Here is a 22,189-nt window from a genome sequence, read left to right as displayed (position 1 = left end):
CCCAACACTTACACATCCATGCTATCTGAAACCCTCATTCACAAACATTCAGCATAACACCCATCACTCTCACACACTTACATTCAGCATAAAACCCATCACTCTCACACACTTACTAATCCACTCTCCCTGAATCTTGTCCTACCTTTTCTTCTTTCACTGTCACTTTTCCTCCTCCTCCTCTTCTTCTTCTTCTTCTTCTTCTTTCTGTCCTTCCGGTGTACTGAGTGCGGAAGACGGTGGGCATGGCTTCAGTGTTGTGCGCCGGGATTTGACATCAAGTCCCGGCGCACAGCCACAGTTGCCGCGCACATCGTTTCTGAAGGCGTGCCGGAATGGTGGCACCCCTCAGATGAGCGGCAGCCGGGGCGGACCGCCCCCCTCCCGCCAGGTACGCTACAGGCATGACGGCCGCATTCAATCTTGCTCGCGGCCGCTTAGTTTTTAACTTTGCGGCTGCATTGAATGCTCATCTGCCGGTCGTCCGTCCGGCCCACCGGCCCAGATTTAGGGCGGCCTGGGGGACAATTGCCCCCCTGCCCTCCGGCCCAGCCCACCCCTGGCGGTATCCACTGTGGCGCTTCTTGGAGCACATTTCTGGACACACCTGACCTTCATCATTTCAGAAATAGACGTACCAGCACCTCAGGCTTGAAAAGAAAATCAGAATTAAAACCCTGATTGAAACATATAAAGCCAGACATATCCCCTAATTCCCGCTTTCCCTGCAGTACCTTTAATCCTCTTGTACTGTCTAACGTATCTACTTTCATGCATCATCATATTTTCCTCAGGCTTCCAAAGAGTCAAATAAACACTAAAGAGGGGGCAGCTGGTAACATTCAGCCAAGGTAGTTAGTCAAGGCAAGTGGACCAGTAATAAAGTAGCCTAAAGCAAATTTTACAGACAACAGACCTGTCCAAAAGAGTTTATCTGAAAGGGACTGGGTAGAATCCCCATAAATGGAGCACGGAAACGTTTTTCTTGTTACTGTAGAAACCCTGACGGCTTTAAGTGGGTTTGCAAACGAAAACACAAAAGAGCAGACCCTTCCCTGTCTCTAATCGTCTTTATTCTGAGAAGCTTCATCATTTACCACCTTAACAGTGACATCCCACACATACCTTACTATTTGAAATATAAAATACATGTTGTACTTTCAGGATTTCTAAATTATGGGACACAAATATTGTGGAGGAGGCTAAATATTTTCTTGATACAATACGGCCTGATAACCAGACCACTAATCACCCTACAATGTATTCACATCTTTGACTAAAACAACCCTATCCATCTCCTCTCCTTTGTAAGTTCTAGATTCAGTGAATTTTTTTATTTGTGTTTTATTATATTTTTTGTTGCATTGACTATCGAAGATATATTTCAAAGCATTCAAACTATGTAAAGCTAAGTATTATATTGTATTGAAATATTTTTTCCATTCAGCCTTAAAAAGAGTTGATGGAACTTTTCTGGGTAACCAAAGATTCCAGTCGCATTCAGAAGGCTCCCCCCGAAAATAAAGAAAACTACCAAATTATTAATCTCCATGTTATGAATTCTCTTACACTGCTATGTGCATTTAAGGTCCTTAACATGACATGATTAGCTACTATACATTAAAACTATAATAAATACTAATAGTACCTAAAATAAAATGTAGCATTTTGTTTATATAACATATGAGTATTTATTTAAGAGCTTATTGCTGCTACATAGTCTCTAACTCTAGAACCAATTTAGTTAACCCATCCCACATCCCCCTAAACTCAGAGAACGTTTAGAACATGTCGATGGGGTGGCAAGGTCCCATCTAGATTGGGATACTTGGGCGTCAGATGGCGTATACAAAAATACTGGCCTCTTTGTAAGACTTAAAACCAGAGGTTCAACATCCATGTCCAGGGTATAGTGTGATTTAGATACCCACTCAAAATCCTTTCCGTATAGCACTGCCATTCTAGAAACTGCCCTACTGAAGTACGGCATTCTAGGCTACAGTTTAGCTGAATCTGAATTAGCAAAACGTCCCTACTCCGCTTAACGACTAAGTAAGGTGCCTAACATTTTTCTTTTTGTTTTACATTCCTGACCTAAATGTTTAGCTTGACAGCGGCCGTGGCATCTTACGCCACTGCAACAGAGGAATCTGTGTTAAAAGCTCAAACCCTTGAAGCAACACTAGCTCGATATCGTAATATCTCTGACGCAGAAGAAAGACAATGTAAACAATATTCACAAATCTCGCCATGTATTGTCTGAGTTGTGTTTTTCTTTTTTGTCACTCAGACAACACAAGATCCACAACAAAAACTTTCTCTGCCAAATAAAAAAAAAAAATAAAACCCACAAAGAAAAAAAAAAAGAACGAGAATTTGGGTCATATATAAATGAAAATGTAATGCATATATTTAGTTTACCCTTTAAATACCAAGATGATCTATTTCTATGCTACTCAAGGGGTTAATCTTTTTTTTTTTTGCACATCTGGGACTAAGCCAGACCTCTGGCTCCAGGGATAAAGTGCAGAAACTCCAAATCCTGTCTGAACAGGCTGCTCCACCCTCTTCCCTCATGTGAGTTTGGCTGCTTTCCCAAGGCACACAGTAAAGTAAATCCATTCATTGGATACAGTTCAGAATCCTTACAAGACAAACAGTACATTTTACATGAAAACCAAGAGGTTATTTATCACCCTTTGTTATCGCAAATAAACTACAATTGGTTCATATCCAATGATTAGTTGTTTCTATTATTGAAACTAATCATATACTTGCTCTTTCAATTCAGGCCAAAAGATTGGTAATAATTTTTGTACATGGGGGTGGGGGGGGGAATGATCTGCCAGCTTTCTTCACCAAAATAATATGCAAGGTGAGAGAGCAGCACGGAAATGAGATTCCTAGCAAAAAATACATGCATTCAAAAAATTTGAAAAGCAGAATTAGATAACTGAAACTGTGCAGGTGTACAAATAACATATATAGAAATTATAGTACATGATGTCCTACTTATTGTAATCATTAATTATATATTTCTTAAGACCTTCTTCAAGAAGAAGATCTTCAGGGGTGGGCTTGCATCATTCAGCCCAGGTACAGTTGTTACACTAGAAACCCTGGTGGCTACATGTGGAACTGCTAGTAAAACACACAGAAAAGGTTTATAGTAGTGGCCCAACTTCTTCAAATCAGAACAGCCCAGGAGGTAATTGCCCCACTGTTCACCCTCCCACCTACCACTGCATAGCCTCAGTCCAGGTGTGCGGTGTCTCCCACCATACCCTGCCAGTGTTTACATATGTTTAGTGATATTATTTATATTATATATTTAAACAATGTTTGCACTGGAATACAGACGAGTGGCTGGTCCAGCTCAAACATTTGCACTTTTGCGATGTACCCCCACCTCCTAGATTGTTAGCTGATTTGCACAGGGCCCTACTCAACTTTTGTTTCGAATTGTTGTGTGATGCATTACTTGCTCTGTCCTGATGACCCATTGTTCATGGATCTATATTAGTAGATGGAGCTATATAAAAAATAATATCCATTCAACAATGTAAGTTGATAGACAGCGTGGCTCAGTACTGTTTATCAGGAGGGGGACAGTGGGCATTGGATCTGATCCAGGCTCAGAATTTGGTTTGGCCCCAGCAAGGCTCATGCCATTCCACTGGTTGTCTCACCAGTTTCTGTTCCTTGTATAGTTGACACACTATATTATATGCAGTGTAAGCAACGGCTTAGAGCAGGAACAAATCTACTGGACACACTCTTGTCAACAGAGTGGAGAAACCTATTAATTTGCACAATGTTGCGTTGTGATATTAACCGAAACATTGAATAGATTTGTCACATTCCTTAACTCAACATAAAGCTGATATTAGAGGTGCCCTCCTTCAGTCATTTTGGATTGGGGCTCTTTGACCAGTTTATATTGTAGATTTAACACTTTGAGTTCCAGACAGATAAGTTATGCATTGCATTGCACTTTTCAATGATTTCTAGGATTTTTTTCTTACAACAGATTGTGCGGAACATGATCTCATGCACTCATTTTCTTTTTGTTTTTACAGATCTGTGATTTAACCTATAGTCAAAAGGCAGTAAGTTCATTCAGAATAACCAGCGTACTATATGTTTTTTCGCTTCCTGCTGTTTAGAGAGGGATCCCTGCTGATTTTTATACAGCAAACCATATGCATGACATTTTCTGACAATGTTTAATGCCAGTTTTTTCCATCGCTGATATTAAAAACATCTGAATCAGATTAGAGCAATTTCATATGCTGGAAATAAAAAGGTTTAAAACAGGGCATGTATTTACACACCAGGTGTAAAACATAACAGTAATGTAGAATGACATAAAACGGGAAATAAGAAGGGACACTTTACTTATCATCCCATTTTCTCATTATATTTTGTAAGATGACATTTAGTCCACCTGAGTTTCCCGAGTATCTGCTGGGCGAAGAGAGGGGCCGCTACTTTTACTGTTTTCACATTGAATGCTGAAAAGGGTCATCGAGTCTTAATTTCTTTAGAGCACATTTTAACTCACTTAACATTTCTGTGTTCTGATCCTTTTACAGCTAATATTGTCTCGAATGCGTGAATACGCCGGGTAGTACTACCTGGCTGGTCCTGAAGAAGCATTTAGGCATAGGTTGATTTCAGTGGCGTAACCCAAATTGCTGGAGCCTTTGTGGATTGTATAGAAAGGACATACCGGTAGTATGTACTATGTTTTGCATGTAAATGCCTCTGACCATATTAATGAGCATGCATGAAACTGGTACTAACCAATGCATGGTTATATTATGGAACAAATAAACCTAAGTTGCTAATTGAGCATAGATCTAATATAGAGAAATGCAACAAATACCGTGCACACGCCTAGTAATAGTTAATTACAGGAATCATAAGCAGCCAATGTCATTAGTGTCATCCTTAAAGGGTCCTTTGTGCACCCCTGAAAACTCTCCTACATACCAACCTCAACTACTGCTAAGTAGGCAGGTAGAGGGAATGTTGGTAGTAAGTACGCTGTGAATGTGATCAGAAGAGAAGAGCCTAATGGAAATTACCTACATACTCAATTAGCATGCCTTCTGTTCCACTGACTGACCATAAAGACAGAAATAAATACAGAATGTGTGAAAATACCATGTGTTTTCCAAAGAGAGAAATGCAATCACAACTCATGGTTTTTTTTTGTTTTGTTCAGGAAATAACCTTAATTTTTAGAAGCGGTCTTACTGTTAACTAACAATTAACCCTTAATGGGTCCGGGACAGAGGTTAGTCTCTAGTCCAGCCTTGCTGGTACAGAAGCAGAGGAGGGTCCTGGTCTTGCGAGCCTACAATATATTGTGCCTCAAGTGGGACTGTTTACAAATGGTCCATAGCAAATACTTAAATACAATTAAAATGTAATTTTTATACACATTTGTCTATGTAATCTATGTCATTATTGAAAGAAATCAAAGTTCATGCATTAAATGAATAAGTGTTGACAGAATGCAGTTAAAGTGATATGCAGGGCAGCATACTCCTTGTTCAGTAATGTTTGGAATGTAATGAGCCGTGAAAGTATCCACGTGTCATGCGACTCACTATTTAATGCTACCCTTATGTAGCTATAACTGTTTCTCATGTTGCCAGACAATTATATTTTTTCAAATGCAAATAAAGCAGTCGAAAGTTAACAGAAAGTTGCAGTTGAATATTACTTTTTAATCCCTATTGTAGCAGTATTCCTAACTCCAAGGCCTCACCTCACAATTCCCGCCCTAGGCCATGTCCCACTACTCTAAAAATTCCAACAACATTTTACAGACAACACATTTAATATGCAGCATTTGGTCTTGTCCAGGAAACAGTCACTTCCACATACTATATAAAAAGCCAATTAAAGGAGCACAGAGAGGTCACATGATGTAAAGGTTACATCAAATTATAAAAGTCACCATCACACTTGCAATAGAGTAGATCAAGGGGCTCCAAATGTGCTTCCCAGCGTATGTACAGGAAAAGAAATCCCGAGCACAAATGTGATCCTCCTTGTTGGAAAGCCCAACGGCAGTAGAATATATGGATGCTGCACCCATAAAAAATGTTAACCATTTAATTTCAAGACATCACATACATTAACTTATTCTATCATTGACACCTTGTACAACACATTTGGTTTAGGTCAACTAAATTAAGTTTTAGGACTTTAAGCCCTGCAGCTTAATGGGCTGTCAACTGGTCTGGGCTTCATACTAACATGACATTCTAGGGCAGAATCCCTTAGAATTGTGAGTAGGTCTGAAGCAGAATCTCATGTGATAGTTAAAAGATAAGGTAATTACTGTTTCAGATCAGCCCATTATGATCACATGAGGATATCCTCCAAATCTGCACTGATTAGGTGGGCGGAGAAGGGGAATCCTCAGCTATAGCTGGAACTGAGCTAAGATAGACAAACGACAATCCAATAATTCTGGAAACTCTAGCTGGATTCTTTGCTTGCCAAAATAACTGGTCCAAACAGGTTTGAAGAAATAGCAGACAGCAAATGCCACAGGGAGTGCCCAGAACATACGGGTTGGCATTCTGTTAACTCTTTCACAATGAGTCACACGGGTGTATTTTAACGGCGTCAACTGTGATTAGATGAAAGGATTGGTTTCATTCCATACTGGCTTTTCTTTCACACATCACCAGCAATTGGTTGTGATAATCACAAAATCATTGTAAGCATCTACCTATGGACAGTTGGACCATTTTGTCTGTTAAATGGTAATTCATGTTAAACAAGGTTAAAAGATTTCATATCTTAGAGGTAATGTACAGTGGTTCCAAAATCAGTACAGCAACTGTTAAATAATAATAGAAGTAGAGGGTTGTTGTTAGATGACCCTTTAAGTGAGTATTCTTACAAGATAGCCAGCATTAAGGAATAGCATTATAGGTTCTACCTGCTTCCCTAAATATTTAAATAATATTTTTGGAATATACTTGTAGATGGAAGAAAAATTGAACATAAGATCAGAATGAGAATTGTAGCCAAACTTCTAATGTCTGGTGTTTATCTATTTATTGGTTTGGAGTCATTAAATCATATAGAATGCATTACTGTTTATTTTGTTTACCTTAAGATAAAAAAAATCAATCTCATCCCTTCTTAATGGATTCAGGGATGGTTATAAAGCCAAATCAGGTTATGCAAAGTTTACAGACACAGACGTAGGCAAAGGTGTAAGCAGTGCTGACAACTACTGAAGGTTTGTATTATGACACCTTTTTATTATTTAAAAAAGGACCATTTGCACATATGAAGGACATAATAATCTTTGATTTTTCTACTGTAAATACCAAAAATATAAAATGTAATGCTATTAGACAGCACTAATTTGCCAATAGATGCTTTTATCTTTCTGAGGTGTAAAGCTTTATATGTTTTTTTCTATTCTTTAGAACGTGGCTTGGTATAAACACTCGGGGATGTTAGTCTCACATGTCAAGTTATAATATATGACTGATGCAGAACACGTAAACAGGCAGGACGATTGTTACCTCTACTCCAAAACTTTTTCACTTAAAATCATAACTAGAGGTAATAACAAAATAGTTGACTGTGAATTGACAGACTTGGATTTTTTTTTTTATCAAACACTTAAATATATTTGCACACTATCAATCATATATTTAAGTGTTTGATAAAAAAATCCAAATCCAAATCCCCCAAATTGACGACATCAAGAGTGTGTGAAACACACAGAATTACCACTTTTAGAGCTCTTTGGATTACTCGATCCGTTCTTTTCAGAAGCATAGAATATAATTATCAATGAAATCTGGCCAGATACTACACACACCTTACAATATTGTTTAGTATATTTTCTGTTAAAAGTAAAACTACCTTTTGGTCACTTGCTTATTTTTATGTACTCCTTGCCTAGTCTTCTGGAATACACATTCAGACAAAAGTAAAAAAAAAATAAGTGGTCATTTCACGGTTTGCCCAGTGCCTGTTATGCAGCACATGTTGTCCAGATCTAAACCGCTTTTGGACATCTTGATAATTCACTGTTGTAAAAATCTAGCTTTAAAACACGAGACAAAAAAGAAAGGCTGGAAGACCACCTTTAGAAGACTAAAGCATAATGTACCTAGCCTACCAATGAAAGTTATAAAATATGATATTTTAAGCAAAGTAGTTACAACATTGTAACATATATACAGTAAATGTACGACAAGAAATAATTGACAACTTGTTTAGAATCTGTGTTATTTTTTTGTGTCTATAGCTGGATATCCCATTTTTACCAGGACTTTTTGGTAGACATCTGGAATTTGGGAGTCTTGCTAGTCCATTTGGTGCAAAGAGAGACAGTATTAACAAGGTCATAGTGGCAGGACAAATGGTGCAAACGCCAAGGGCCCAGAAATTTCATATGGTCTCATAATGACTGCCCAATGTGTTCAATATTTTGCATCCAAAAGTATGATAACCAAGGTACCATGGATATATTCTGAATGTTAAATCATATGTTGCCCTGCTCTGATGTCATACAAGCTCCAGCACTTGGTTTACAACCACACCACTGATATTATCATGGGCCCTACTGGTGACAGATAGAAGCTGTCAGGCTCTTCCCTACTTATTCTGCTCTCACTAAAAACCTACCTGTTCAGAGAACACTTGCAAACCTGCATTTTGAAAGAAACCATTTGTTCTCCCCATCTTTTAGGTCTCTGTCTCACTGGGGAAAGGGTGCTGAGAATAAGGAAGGGTAACAAAGCTATACTGAGATGGAAGGAAAGCGAGACTAGGGGGTTCTAGGACAAAGGGAATAGAATTAAGAAGGAAAAAAGTGTAACCAGTGAAAGAAGATGGTGATAATAAGAGACTTGTAAAGACCAATAAATATTTAAAACAGCTATGAATATTATATTTTTTAAATTTCCAAATAAACAATATGCAGTTGTAATTTTATTTTTAGAATAAGCCTTACAAAATATGTAAGTTTATGAAAATGTTTGCAGTCAAACAGATACTAGGTTCATGACTTGTCTTCCTTTAGGCAAATATATATATAAATAAGCACAAATTAGATTTGTAAGACCATCAATGTCCAAGTTCTTAAGAAGAAAGAAAACTATAGCAGAATAAAACTGTAATTAAATCTCACAGACATAAACATTATAACATGTTTATTTCAGGTTCTGCCAACAAACAAATGTTTGATATTTTTGCAAAGAAATCCCACACTAAACTTAATGTCAATATTCAAGAAATATGGATTGAAAATAAATTGTATTTGTTTTCTTGTGCTGATGAAAAAGGCAGTTCTCTTTCTTTGTGATTTGAATGCACATTAGCAGAATTTTGTGCCTGTGCTATAGTTAGAAAACTCTTGGCTCTTTTTTTCAAATATTACAGATTTCTGGTACAACTCATTGAGTAGAGCAAACTGAGCCCCCAAGAATCAATAATATAACAATTCGGGCAAAATAAGTACAAAAACACTAAGTAAACATTGGCCGTTCCTGATAATCGTAGGTGGATCTCCACTGTTTTCTGTGGGACACTTTAAATCCCACAGTGTCTTATGCTGTATGTCTCTCTCTATCGTGCCTTTGAATGATCTTATTCTTCTTCTTTTTTCTCCAAGGCATGGTGGATGTTTATTCCTTGTTCTTCCCTAACTATGCCGTGTTGTGTGGGTTGCACCACAACAAGGAGAGAACATCCACAACAACCTAGAATGGATTTTAATGGGAATGCTTTCCTGTCATTGATGTGCTACTTTAAGAAGGCAAGCATGGTGCAAACAGATGCACGTAGCTTCAGATCCTCTGGGTACATGGGCTTTATTTACAGGTAAATAATGCATATTAAATTACAGAGTACTTATGTGCACTCTTCATTGCTGGTGCGTATGGGACATTAGGCTGTTCTTTTAAATAGCTCTGAAAGTAAAAATAGGAAAACCAAGGCTTTGTTCGGGGTACACAAAATATTTGGTTGCTCCATATATATGTACATACACCGATCGCCCATAACATTATGACCACCTGGGTAATATTGTGTAGATCCCCCTACACAATGACATAAAAAAATGAACTAGTTTCTCCCACATTCTACATACATTTAGTTACTTAGAAACATTTCTAGGGTTTGTATTATCTATATATTTTTTAATTATTTGAATTTTCTTAACCAAAAATTGCCAATGTTAAGTTAAATTAATAATATCATGTTGCAGTGTGCACTTAACAAGATCTTCTCAAGCACAACTTTTCATGAGGACCTAGAGACTTTAAGGGAAGGGTATCTGTAAAACAGATTAATGTACCAATATATAACTATTTAAAAGAGTCGTGTTGAAACAGGGAATTTGATAATGGAATGAATGTCCAAATATAACCAAAAGTGTGTTACTGTTTGCAGATAACAATACCTACCTTGGTTGTCCACAGTTTCACTGTCCAGTCAAATGATGAGGTGAGGAAGAGATGGGAAAAGTCAATCGGGCCAACAGCATTGTGACAGTTAAGTCCTGTGACAGGGCCCTGGTGACCTTCAAACACCTCACTGATCCCGGCTTTGCTGAAAGACATTACAAGCACATTGATAATTAGCAGATGTTTTTTTTATAGCAACATTTTTCTGAACGCTAGAGCCCCATTATTACTATTTTTTACTCAATGTGGGGGCAAAATAAATTTACTTATAGGCATAACCAGGAACTTTCCAGGGTAGGCTACCCAGAGCTCTTCCTTTCCTGGAAGAAAAGCTTTGTAAGACTAACTCCCCATAGAAGCAGGGCTAACCCCAGACGGCATTTAGTGGGTGACAGGGACGTGGGTAGGAAGCGGGCCAGGCCAAATGCCGCTCCTCTGTCTGGAAACTGACCTGGAGACTATGGGTAAATCTGCAGACTTGCCAGGTATTCATATTGTGTGATGCAAGGATGCTTTGTAACTTATATACATACTGTTGATCTACACCTCAATCCTGCATTCCCTATAAGAACACAGTGTTATCTAAGATGGTATAATTTATGAAATATCTAAAAATAAATACTCTATTCATTATGGTTAATGTACTTTAGTGTATTTATTGAAGAGTCAGAACTTTCTCTATTTCTCTAAATGAATGGACTGGAAATTTATAGGTATTGATCTTGCATTTGAACAACATAATATGGAGAGTGTGGTAGTTAAGTGGAACAGACTCCCAGGAGACGTGGCAGATGGTAATACAGTAAAGCAATGTAAACATTCATGTGGCTATCATGTAAGACATGACAAGGACTGATTAAGGTTTGAGTCCTTACATCTAAAAATGGGCAGATTAGATGAGCCAAATTTACTGTAAAATGTTTCTGTGTTTCTATGTTTCATATGCTCTTATTATATGTGCCCATACGTGTAAGCAATTTATATACCTTCCATGACGACAAGCAGTGTAAATAGTTCCTTCTTCGCTTCCCACTACAAAATTGTTGACATCCCCTGTTGGAAAAGCCATCCCAGTAACTGCTACAGGTTTTGATTTGTTGTAAACAAGTTCCATACTTTCCTATAATAAACAAAGACAAAAAGTTAGACTGGGCATCGGTAGGTTGTTAACCATATGTGCATGTCTAGCATCTCGGAGGATTTTTACTTAAATCTTAAGACAGCCTGGGGGCCAGCACGTTTAATACAATTTCTATTGAAAGATTGCCAGCTTACTCAGTGTAAATTCACCAAGCACTCATTAGGTTATTAGGCAGTCCTGAGTTCCACCACATTCTAGCTAAATATAGCTCACTGGTTAGTGAATAACCCTGTTGGTCATTTTACCGACATGGTAGCACATCCCCTGTAGCTGTTTTCTTTCACATCACAACAATTAAATTACTCTAGTAGGTTTTTCCAAAAACACATTGTGGTTTGTCAAAGAACACTAGGGACTTCTATTCTTCTAATGTGCCCAAGAGATGAAAATTGTATAACTTATTGCACAATTTATAAGTTATGAGTAAGCTAAGAACCACATTATCATTTCCCTGGGTGATACATAACAGTTTGCATGTTCAGACAATGCCAGCAATAGCTTCTGATCGTTCTTGTCTTCTGAGGTGGTGTATATTTTATAGTTAATGCCACCAGGTGCCTTCCACCTAAACCTGCTGTCTGCTTATCTCTGTATCCAAGAAATAGTGACCCTGAGCGCAGTTATCAGTTGAACTATTTGAATAAACATTTTTTTGTGGTAAATTAATATTCATGTATTTTTGACGAACTCAATAAAGAGTATTGTTTATTCTTTTGTTTTTGTTGTTGTTGTTTTTTTATCCATCTTCCCTTTCTCATATTCAAGCCGTAATTTATTATATTATGTAGCAATGTAGCATAGTTACAAATACAGTGAATGTAAAGACAAAGTAACATAATTACATACGCTATACATTATTCTCATTAGTCACTTAATTATTTACAAAATCAATGGCTATAAGTCAGCATACAGAATACTACACAAAGTGCATTCTTTAACACATTTTACAATAAAGTGACAGGTTTTACATTATTTAAACAACTGATGTTTAAGGTCTCTCCAACAAAAGGCGCGTTAAACATTTTTATAATTTTTTTCCCTTTTTATTTTACTTTGCCTTTGGAGTCAGATTGAATAATTGCATATTTTGCGGCGCAGTAAATGGACACTTGCTTCCGAGAACTGTGTGTGCAGCAAGTTAAATGTTCCTGGTCGTATCCATTTATTTGGTTGAGTGACAGGTGTGGGCCATTATTGTATTACACAGAATGTAAAATGTGTACCCACCTGTGGAGCTGAGAGCATATCCAGGTTCCAGGAGCACAATTTTCCATCCGTGGAAACTGTAATGAGGTTGTGAGCATTCTGGGTCCCCACTACATTTACGCAGTAGATTGGGTGCTGAGAACATAAAGAAATGATCATTTCAAAACCCTAGAATAACATTAATGGTCCTACGTCATCTGCAGATTGGTTTGTGTAGCAAGCTAATGTAAGAGAAACTCCTGCTACACCTTCTGTATAGAGGTCTTCCTAGGTTTTGCCATTTGCCAGGCTTTGTACAAGCGTGACATGTCACTTGATACTGCAGGTAGTCAGTATTGGACATTTGACTTGAAAATATGGAATAAAACACACAAATATATCTATCAGCCTATAAATAGATATTTGGCACTCCAGTTTTCCTGCTATAGTAAACTTAAAGTACAGTAAAGCAAAATAAAATCAAATCACGTCTATGAAATGCCATGTCTAACAACCAGGTCTGTGGAATACGGAATATGGCAGCATTATTTAAATCAAGAAATGATGATATTGTGGACAATAACAACTTTTGCATTTAAAAGTGAGGTTATTCTAATGTATTTTTGTTCTCCCTTTAAGTCATTTTGCTGATCATTTTTAGATATTAACATAAAAGTAAATTTTTATCTGTTACCATTATTTTTTGACTCATTTACAATGAACCTTTCATCGCTGCCACCCTAGTAGAGTTTAGAGAGTAAAAACTGCATATCCCCCAACATTTCAGGGGTCCAAATGAGGAGACCTGTGTTATGAGGTGTGGGAAGAGGTGGGGTGGAACCAAAGACATAGCCATCTGTTCGCCTTACTCTAAGGACCACGTACATGTATTGATTTTACAGGTCTCTGGGCTGGCCACGGGAGATCAGAAGATCTGTCCAACTGACCCATGATCCCCAATGCCCTTGTAACTGCGTACACACATACATTTATTTTGTTGATGATATTGCAGATGTTACATTTTGATCCTGGTCTCTATACTTGGTAGTAAATACCCTAGCAAAATATGTAGAATAGTCTCTTTGAGAGTGCTTCTCTAAAATGGAAAGTAAGGATTCTGTTACCTAACAAGCCTAATTATTAGTGTATGATTAACCCGTAAGCAACTTTTCAACTTCAAACTCATGGGTTTCAGTTGCCTCTGGACAGACATATGATGGTTGGGGATAATGAGAGATGTCTCACGTGAATCAGAGGAAAATCTGCAGTTTGACTACACCCAAGCTAGAGCGTTGACATGCCCAGCATCTGCAGATGATCACATCTGTGGGTCTTCATCATCTGCTACTATTTAGTTATTACTAATGCCCCTATGGCAGGTTGTGTACCTTTTTAATTAAAATAACAACAACAATAATAATATTAAGTCAAAATAATTAGGTGTCAATTAAAAAAACAGAATAGCTGAATGCACATCCGTTACTAGATCCGTTACTAGATCAAGCCCTTCAAATATATCTTAGATAATATGGGAGACCATAATTCTTTCCCTTCCCCGAAAAAAGTCCTACCTGGAATGTCTGAAGTGCAATGGCTGCACAGTTAATAAAATAAGATACAGGCATTTATGTGTTAACATCATATTAATTACCAATCCCTTTCCCAAAAAATGGCCACTATTCAAGGTGAGAAATGTCTGCCTAAAGAGTTTCCACCCTAAGAAGTTTCATATTTCTTGACACTAAAGCATTTAATAGCTGTTAACTTTGGTAAACTTGAGGATAACTTGTAGTTATGGTTTTAGCATTAAACAGTAACTAAACGCAAGGCAACTGGGGCCCCCCAAAAAGAACGCCATTGATTTAAGCACATTCTGTATATACATATATATATATATATATATATATATATATGCAAATATACAAGTATTCTTGTTGCGCATGTCGCTATCTTACAGTGTGAGCAGCTGCGGATAGTGGTGTTCTCTGGATCGGGGTTCTCCTGTGGCTGCGATTATCCCACAAGACTATCTGCCCCGAGTATGTTCCACCAATGACAAGGTTTGGATGAAAACGCGCAAAACAGACAGACATGACCGAGGACTGTAAAAAATAAAGAAAAAACATATTATATAATATAACTAATTATGTATGAATCATTTAAACATTTAAAAAAATATGTTCAGTCATGTATAAAAATACAAAATCATCTTAGCCTTCTCATCTTTCCTGATTTCTAGTTATAAAAATATCCCAAACATTTTAAAGACACAAACAAAGCAGGCTATGTTTCATGTTTTTTTTTTATTAATACTTTTTTATTTTCCGTAATAGTGTCCTCTGATAAATGAACAATATGATGATATACAACATACAGAGATATGAATTGAAATAACAAAAAGAAGGACAATAAAGAAAAATGTACACTATACATCAATCATAAAAAAAATGTATAGGTACTACCGGTGCTGTCATTTCTAATAAGCTATATAGTACCAATCACCAAATAAAATCGCTGAGATCTACAGAACATTCCAAGAGGAATCAGGGACACACCAGTACATATATTTCAGAAGAATGAAATGCAAATATGTAATATAAAAACAAAACAAAAACCAAAACGGAACATGTTTATAAAACTTTTGAATGTAAATTTGGCTGTTGTGTAAAAAAAAACCAAGAAATAAAATGAAAAAAGTGCTATATGGGTAGAATACAAGAGCTCCCATCGTCTCCTCCCAACAGTCCAAATCCCCTCTCCATCCTATAATGTCATTAAGCTCCCCACTTCCAAAGGACATTAAGTGAACTCCAAAGATGTCAAGCGGTGCGGGGTAAGGGACCCGAGATAAGCAAGCAAGACCGAAACCTCCAGGCTACCCCAACACTTAGCATCTTATGTTTTATGTTTTAACAATAAAGGAATATTATGGTAGAGGAAATGCATTATCAAATAAAATACAATTAGTATTCTGTACTACAAAAAATTATTTTTAAAAAACATTACAAAAAAACCCTGTTTTTATTTCTGCATAATATAATGTTTTCAGACAGCTGCATATAAGCAATTTCATGTTTTGTTATTTTGTCTCAAGCTACCAAGCATTTTTTGGTAGATTTTTTATCATGCTGTCTGTGGTAAATACTAGAATGGCTCAGTCCTAATCGCCCTGCCGGAAAATCTGACTGATTAAAGTGTATGAAGGAAAGGAAGTCATTAGAACTGCCAAAAGCAATTAGCTCAATGTGGTGTTTAAGCAAAGAAAGTCACCCAAAATACTCCATGTCTGACAACAATGTCGGCTCCAGGTGTGCAGATAAAGAGTGTTTATTGGAGCAAAATTAAGAGAATAAAGTTTTTTTTGTTTTGTTTTTTTATCACGGCTAGCCTATATTATATCATATTATTATATTATATTACTCTATATAGCACTGAATTTTAAGTTCAGGTAGATTGATTTGAGTAAAGCTTTGCTGTTTAATGAAAGGGTTAACTAAGGGTTAACTAACTCAATAGAAAACCTTTTTCAGTCCAATGACGAGGTTCGATTAAAAAACTATTAAATAAAATGCATGCAAACAATAACTACAGATCAATAATCTGGCCTGTACTATGCATTCCTTTCTCCTATATGCCTGACTATTGCATGTTTGTATCTCATACAGCTAAGGAATACTAAAAATATAATTGACTGTGTAATAGTATCTGAAACCTTATACTCTGTACACATAGATAGCTGGATAGACAACAATGGTAGCAAGACATAAAACCTTAGAGGCTTCAATACTTCAGACATATAGATATACTGTGATTTATATATGTCCACACCCTCTCCCAAATATACCTATTAGCTTATGCTAAGAATACCAGAAAAGTTACCAAAGCATTGCAACTAAAGGTTTAAGAAAACATTGTAGTTCTTGGATCTAGTAGTTCTAGTAGTAGTTCTTGGATCTGATTCCCACTGTAGTCTTTAAAGGGTCAATAACGCCTTTATAGACTGAATTAAATTGTATCACATTGTTGTAACATGCATTTTAGAGAAAGCTGGTACACAGAGAAGAAAAAAGGCGACACGTTTGAAATGAAAGCTTCAAAATTCGACCTTCGTAAGACTAAACATGATCACTCGCCCATAGATGCACACATTTCAAAGACTAAACATGATCACTCGCCCATAGATGCACACTTTTCAAAATAGTGGTGGGCTCCAGCTTCCAGATACAAAAACATGGTCAAGTGATATATCAAGCTAGCATTGAAATTCTAGGCAGTGACAACCCTTCCAACGTAATGAAGATACTGATTCCCCACTGACAGGACCATCCATATGAAAGCCCTTTCAAATAACCCTATCCGTCATGCAACAGAGAACCTGTCTAAAAACAGGTATTTTGCCCACCGGTTACATTTCATATCTCGGTATTGGATTGGCTATTACACAGGATCCCTGTGGAAGTCTTCACCTTTCATGGAATTCTTGGTATTGAGTATGAGTTGTGTCTTTAAAGTAGATGACGGTAGTTTGACCTATTTTGTCGACATAAAATAATAATTCCAAAAGTTCGGTTTTGTAACCTACACTGTACTGATTTGCACAAAAATGGCCAGTCCTTAAGTGGTAAAACAGAGGCATTTATTTAAGAAGAAAGGAAGCAATATCAACTTCTCTAGTTTCGGGCCTTGTGAAATATTGTGGGTTCCTTAGAATTCTCCGCAAACCACATTAAAGTTTATCATCCAGCTCTGCCACATGGCTGCTTTATAGCCAAAACTTGGATTGCTTCACTTATAACTTCAAACCAACAATCTCTTGATATGCGGCCACAAATTACATTTATTTTATTGAAAAAATACTGAGCGCAGTTTTTACTTAATGTCTTCCTTCTGTTTATAACCATATATTTTGTGAATAGATTTGCAGACATGAGACTCTTATTATACTTATTTATTCATTTCAAGTAGCATCCACTTAATGACCCAAAAATTGGAATGTGTTAAAAAATAACATCATAATCACCTCAGAAAATTGTATAAATTTAAAACATTTCCATCAATTGTTATATTACTAGTATTAGATTGAAAATATTTTTTCAAAAATATTGTACTATTTCCATTTTTTAACAAAAGGTTTTGCCTGACACCCTGACTCCTTATCATATTGCTAGGGATAAACAATACGATGTCCCTGTCTTAATCACCCAGCTGGACATTCTGAGTAATGAAAGGGTGAGAGGTAGTGTGGTGGTTGTATCGATGACAAGGAAGTTCTTGCAGCTAAGATGGTGCGGCTTCTTTGAAGAAGTGGGTTTTTAGATGTTTCTTGAATGTCGGGAGGGAGGGTGAATGCTGAAGGTTCGGTGGGAGTAGATTCCAGAGATATGGGGCAGCTCGAGTGAAATCTTGTAGACGGGAAAAGGAAGAGGTGATGAGTGAGGAGGAGAGCCTTAGCCCATGGGAAGAACGTAGGGAATGATGATGTTGACTCTTGTGTCATGTTATCTTAATTCTCCTGGATTTCCTTAAAACATACTAAAAAAACCATCCCTTTAAGATTTCTGCAGATGGCAAGAGGCTCAATTCAACTAATTGTTTTGTATCTCAAAATATATCAATGCACTACAACCTGGCCAAAAGCGGCTGGGGCTACACATTTTCCTTTCCCCTTTGTGTCTGACAGACCCAAAGGATAGTTTTCTCCACTTCTGAATGATGTTCTACTGTACTGTATTTTTGTTGTTTTCATCTATTTAATTTTTGTTACAAAAGTCTCTGTATTGTATACGGAATAAAATCCATGGTAACTTTTTTTTAAAGGCATGTTTATGTTGCTTGTTTACTAATATTTTCTTTAATTACGAAGCCAAAACTTTTTGTAATTTTTTCACAAGAACCGCCGGATTCCAGTTATTAAACCCATATAAAGTATCCACCATTTTTTTGTCCATTCATTATTATACTTTTTCTTTTTTGCTGGTTTGAATTGTAAAAATCAAGTAAAACATCTAGGAGCAGACGGATAATACAGGATTGAATGGAGAGCTCAACAGGATAATGTAACTCGAGACCCTCCATATGGTCTCATAATGAATCCTTGCCTGCTGGGACCACCCTTCTGTTATGAACTGTTTGGAGTAGTGTAACATGAATACTAGCTCCGTGGTGTTTGCTCCATCCCAGCTGGGAATTCCAAATTAAAGATCTCTACTTAGTGTTCACAGATTTGCTTTTGTACCAAGAATACAACAGCATTCACTTTAATACACCTTAAAGGATTCGGATAAAAGTCCAAATTTGCTATTGTTGGGACAACACTGTTTATACCATTGATCAAAGGGAACCCAATGAGTCCAACTTGTAGTAATGCTTAGTTAAGAGATATCTGATTTCAATTTCCTATACAACAAAGGTTTAAGGGGAGAATAGCATCAGAGTGTTTGTTCCTACTAAAATAACTATGGATCCAGGGATTACAGTATGCTGGCTGGTATATGCTAAACCACCCACAATATATTTTTTTCCATTTATCATTTTTAGTTTGTGTTTGTTTGTGGAAAGCAGAAGGCCATGATATTAAGTTTATGTATACTGAACATTAAAAAAAAATCTAATTGTGACGATATATTATTGACGCAATGGGTTACTAAAATAGAAATGGGCAAGGTATGCATTCCAAAATTTTGTTCTGGCAAATATTTCAGAATATAAAACCGAACTTCTAACAGGATTTGAATAGAATGATTTCCTATTCTCTATCACAGTAATATACTACAGTTCAGTTGGGATGGATTGTCTAGAGCTTAAGAAAGGAAATAGCCATCAAAATTAGGTGCCCATCCATAAATATTACTCCACTTTTTCGGGAGATGTAAATTATACAATATTGTTAACATGATGCTTTCTTTTTATAATTTGAAGCATATATCCTTGGCAGAGCAGAATTTCTCCCCAAATCTATCCACCCATCTACTGTGGTTAGTTTCTTCATTCCATAAGATTACCTACCTTAACCACTTCCAAGCCTGTGAAAGGGCACACCACTATCCAATGTATTAAAAAGATTTTTAGAGAGGAGGTCACCCGAGAGAAGTTTCCATTTCATTCTACGGAACCTTTTTTTAAAGCTGGGGCAGCGTTTCTGCACCTCTCTCCTTCCGCAAAAAGATGGAGCAATGGGGACAGCCTCTCAGCCATGTCCCCAATGGGACTGGAAGGCCATGGAGAAGCAGAAGAAGAAAGAAGACTTTTTGGAGCAGCGGAAGAAGAAAGAAGAACATATAGATCCGATTTTTGTCCAGCCCGAAAGGGAAAAAAAATGGGTTGCTCGTAAAAGAATGGACCAGAAACTAAACTAAAAATCTGTCCGAATTGTCTTTTGTCCATTTGCACAAGCTTACCATGTTCTACAGTGTAAAACTAATGAGAATCAATAACATTTATTAGGCCAACATAAAAAAAAATATATTTAGTCAAAAAGCTTTTGGGACCTTAGAGGCCTCCTTTTCAGAGATTCAAGATCTTTTTTTTCTATAATAAAAGGTATCAACCTCAACTGAAGACACCATATGAATGTGGACCACTATGGCTATATGTATTTCCCTTACGAAGAAGAATACTTTTAATACAAATTATGATATTTTATTTCAGAACATAATTCCTTTTAAAAGTGATAAAATAAAAATAAGTATAATTCTTTAATTAGTATTAAAATGTTTAACCTTGCCATCATACTTGATTGTAAACTAGCAATTATAAATTAATCTGATTGGATAGCGAGGAGATGTATATAACTTAATTTACAAAATTACTACTATTTAGCTGAGAAAGTCTGAACACCAAACAGAAAACTCTGGACCTGAATTATTTCTCTTTTATAAAACGAGACATGAGTGTTAAGGCTGAATATAGAAATAAAGAAAAACATTATTTCATCGGCATAAAAAATGTCTATCTCGGCTAACAGCCAACATTAGCTGTCTAGGACATGCAACATCTTGTTTAAATTTAACATGTTTAACTTTCAGATTAATAACTAAAATCAAAGATTTAAATGATTGCCAAAAGTTTGGGAATATCTGCATTTTCGTAGACATCTCAGATTTTAACCATGATAAATTACAGCATTCCAATTCATGGCTGCGGTGTTTCTTTTTGCACATTCTATCAATTGTATGTGGCGCACATGAATTTCTGAATCACACTAAAGCAAAGCATTGGCATGGAAACCGGTTTGTGGATTTGTTTAAAGCGAGGTTATTCCGTTAAAATGTGCGTGTAATGTGCTGTCATTTATGGTATTCCTTTTTTATTTTCTCTGTAAGGAGTCCCATAATGTCACCTTAAGTCAGTTCAAAGTAACATTTAGAGAACGTATAAAATTATTTTGTATCATTTACCAGGCTTGTATTATCCGATATAAAATGCAATTTTGTAGAAACAACCATGTGCAGCTACTCAATGGATTGCTTACTCTATGAAATTGCTACTCAACTTTAGGCAATGAAAGGTGATGTGTCCCTTTAAATCACAAAGTGCCGAGATGTAACATCATATCCCGGTGCTCAGCAGTGAAGATAATTGCTGAAGAGAGGGCCAGACCTAGGGCATCACCCAAGGTAAATGCCCCATTACAGATAAGGAGGCATTCCACAAGGACTCCAAGACAGAACAGGGAGTACATGTTTTAGCCGGCTCTGGCTTTTTATATCAAATAGAGAATTCAAGAATTTAATCATCTGAATGATTATCCCGCTTTCTTCTTTCAGCTGGAATATTATCATCTCTTTAGAAAGAAAAAAAACCAGTCTTCATGAAAATACTATAATAAAGGAACGTTACCCTGCTTCTATTGGTGAGGTTTGCAAATTCTATATAAATATTTAATCATAGCTTTGTTATTAATTCTATCATGGTTGCTTTAATAATCTGTCAGTGTACTGTTCTCTCCAGTGGTATTTATAGGGTTAAAATACATCCCCCAAGTCTATTTTTTTGTGTGTGTTTTTGGAACCTGATTTAAATAGGAAAGAGAGCATGACACACGAGCAAGAGGCAGGGTGTGGAAGCCACTTGAAAATACATTTAGGATAGAAAGGAAACAACATTTCGTGGTATACAAAACACATGGGTTTTTGGTTTTAACCAACATTTTCCATAGACTTTTTCTAAATATGAACATAGAAAAAAAAGAAAATACTAGCCGCAACAAGGTTCACAGGCTATTTTATTTCTCATGGAGGAGCTGTACTACAACAGACGTAGAACTGCATTTTAATTTATAGTATCTATTGTTTTTTGTTTGATTTTGTATTATCTGTTAAGTCCGTAATATGTTAATCAAAATACAAACAACACTGGTGCGAAAATGCATGCGAGTGCAATCGATGGCCGCATCCTACGTTTT

The 22,189-nt window shown here is 36.6% G+C and overlaps 1 protein-coding gene across 1 annotated transcript in view; it reads right to left on the bottom strand.

The window, feature by feature from the left end:
• The window catches only part of LOC149282518 (cytoplasmic dynein 1 intermediate chain 1-like), a 150,107-nt gene that overhangs the window by 53,736 nt on the left and 74,182 nt on the right, over positions 1–22,189 (bottom strand). The window contains exons 10-13 of the mRNA XM_089498084.1: positions 14,742–14,888; positions 12,829–12,942; positions 11,447–11,580; positions 10,461–10,605 (exon numbers count right to left, since the gene is read on the bottom strand). Of these exons, the coding sequence (XP_089354210.1) occupies positions 10,461–10,605; positions 11,447–11,580; positions 12,829–12,942; positions 14,742–14,888 (540 nt within the window). The remainder of the gene's footprint in view (positions 1–10,460; positions 10,606–11,446; positions 11,581–12,828; positions 12,943–14,741; positions 14,889–22,189) is intronic.

Source organism: Sceloporus occidentalis, unplaced genomic scaffold (assembly GCF_023333645.1).
Source record: "Sceloporus occidentalis isolate IW3139 unplaced genomic scaffold, rSceOcc1.0.p SCAF_113, whole genome shotgun sequence".
NCBI lineage: Eukaryota > Metazoa > Chordata > Lepidosauria > Squamata > Phrynosomatidae > Sceloporus > Sceloporus occidentalis.
This window is presented reverse-complemented; position numbering and strand designations above follow the sequence as displayed.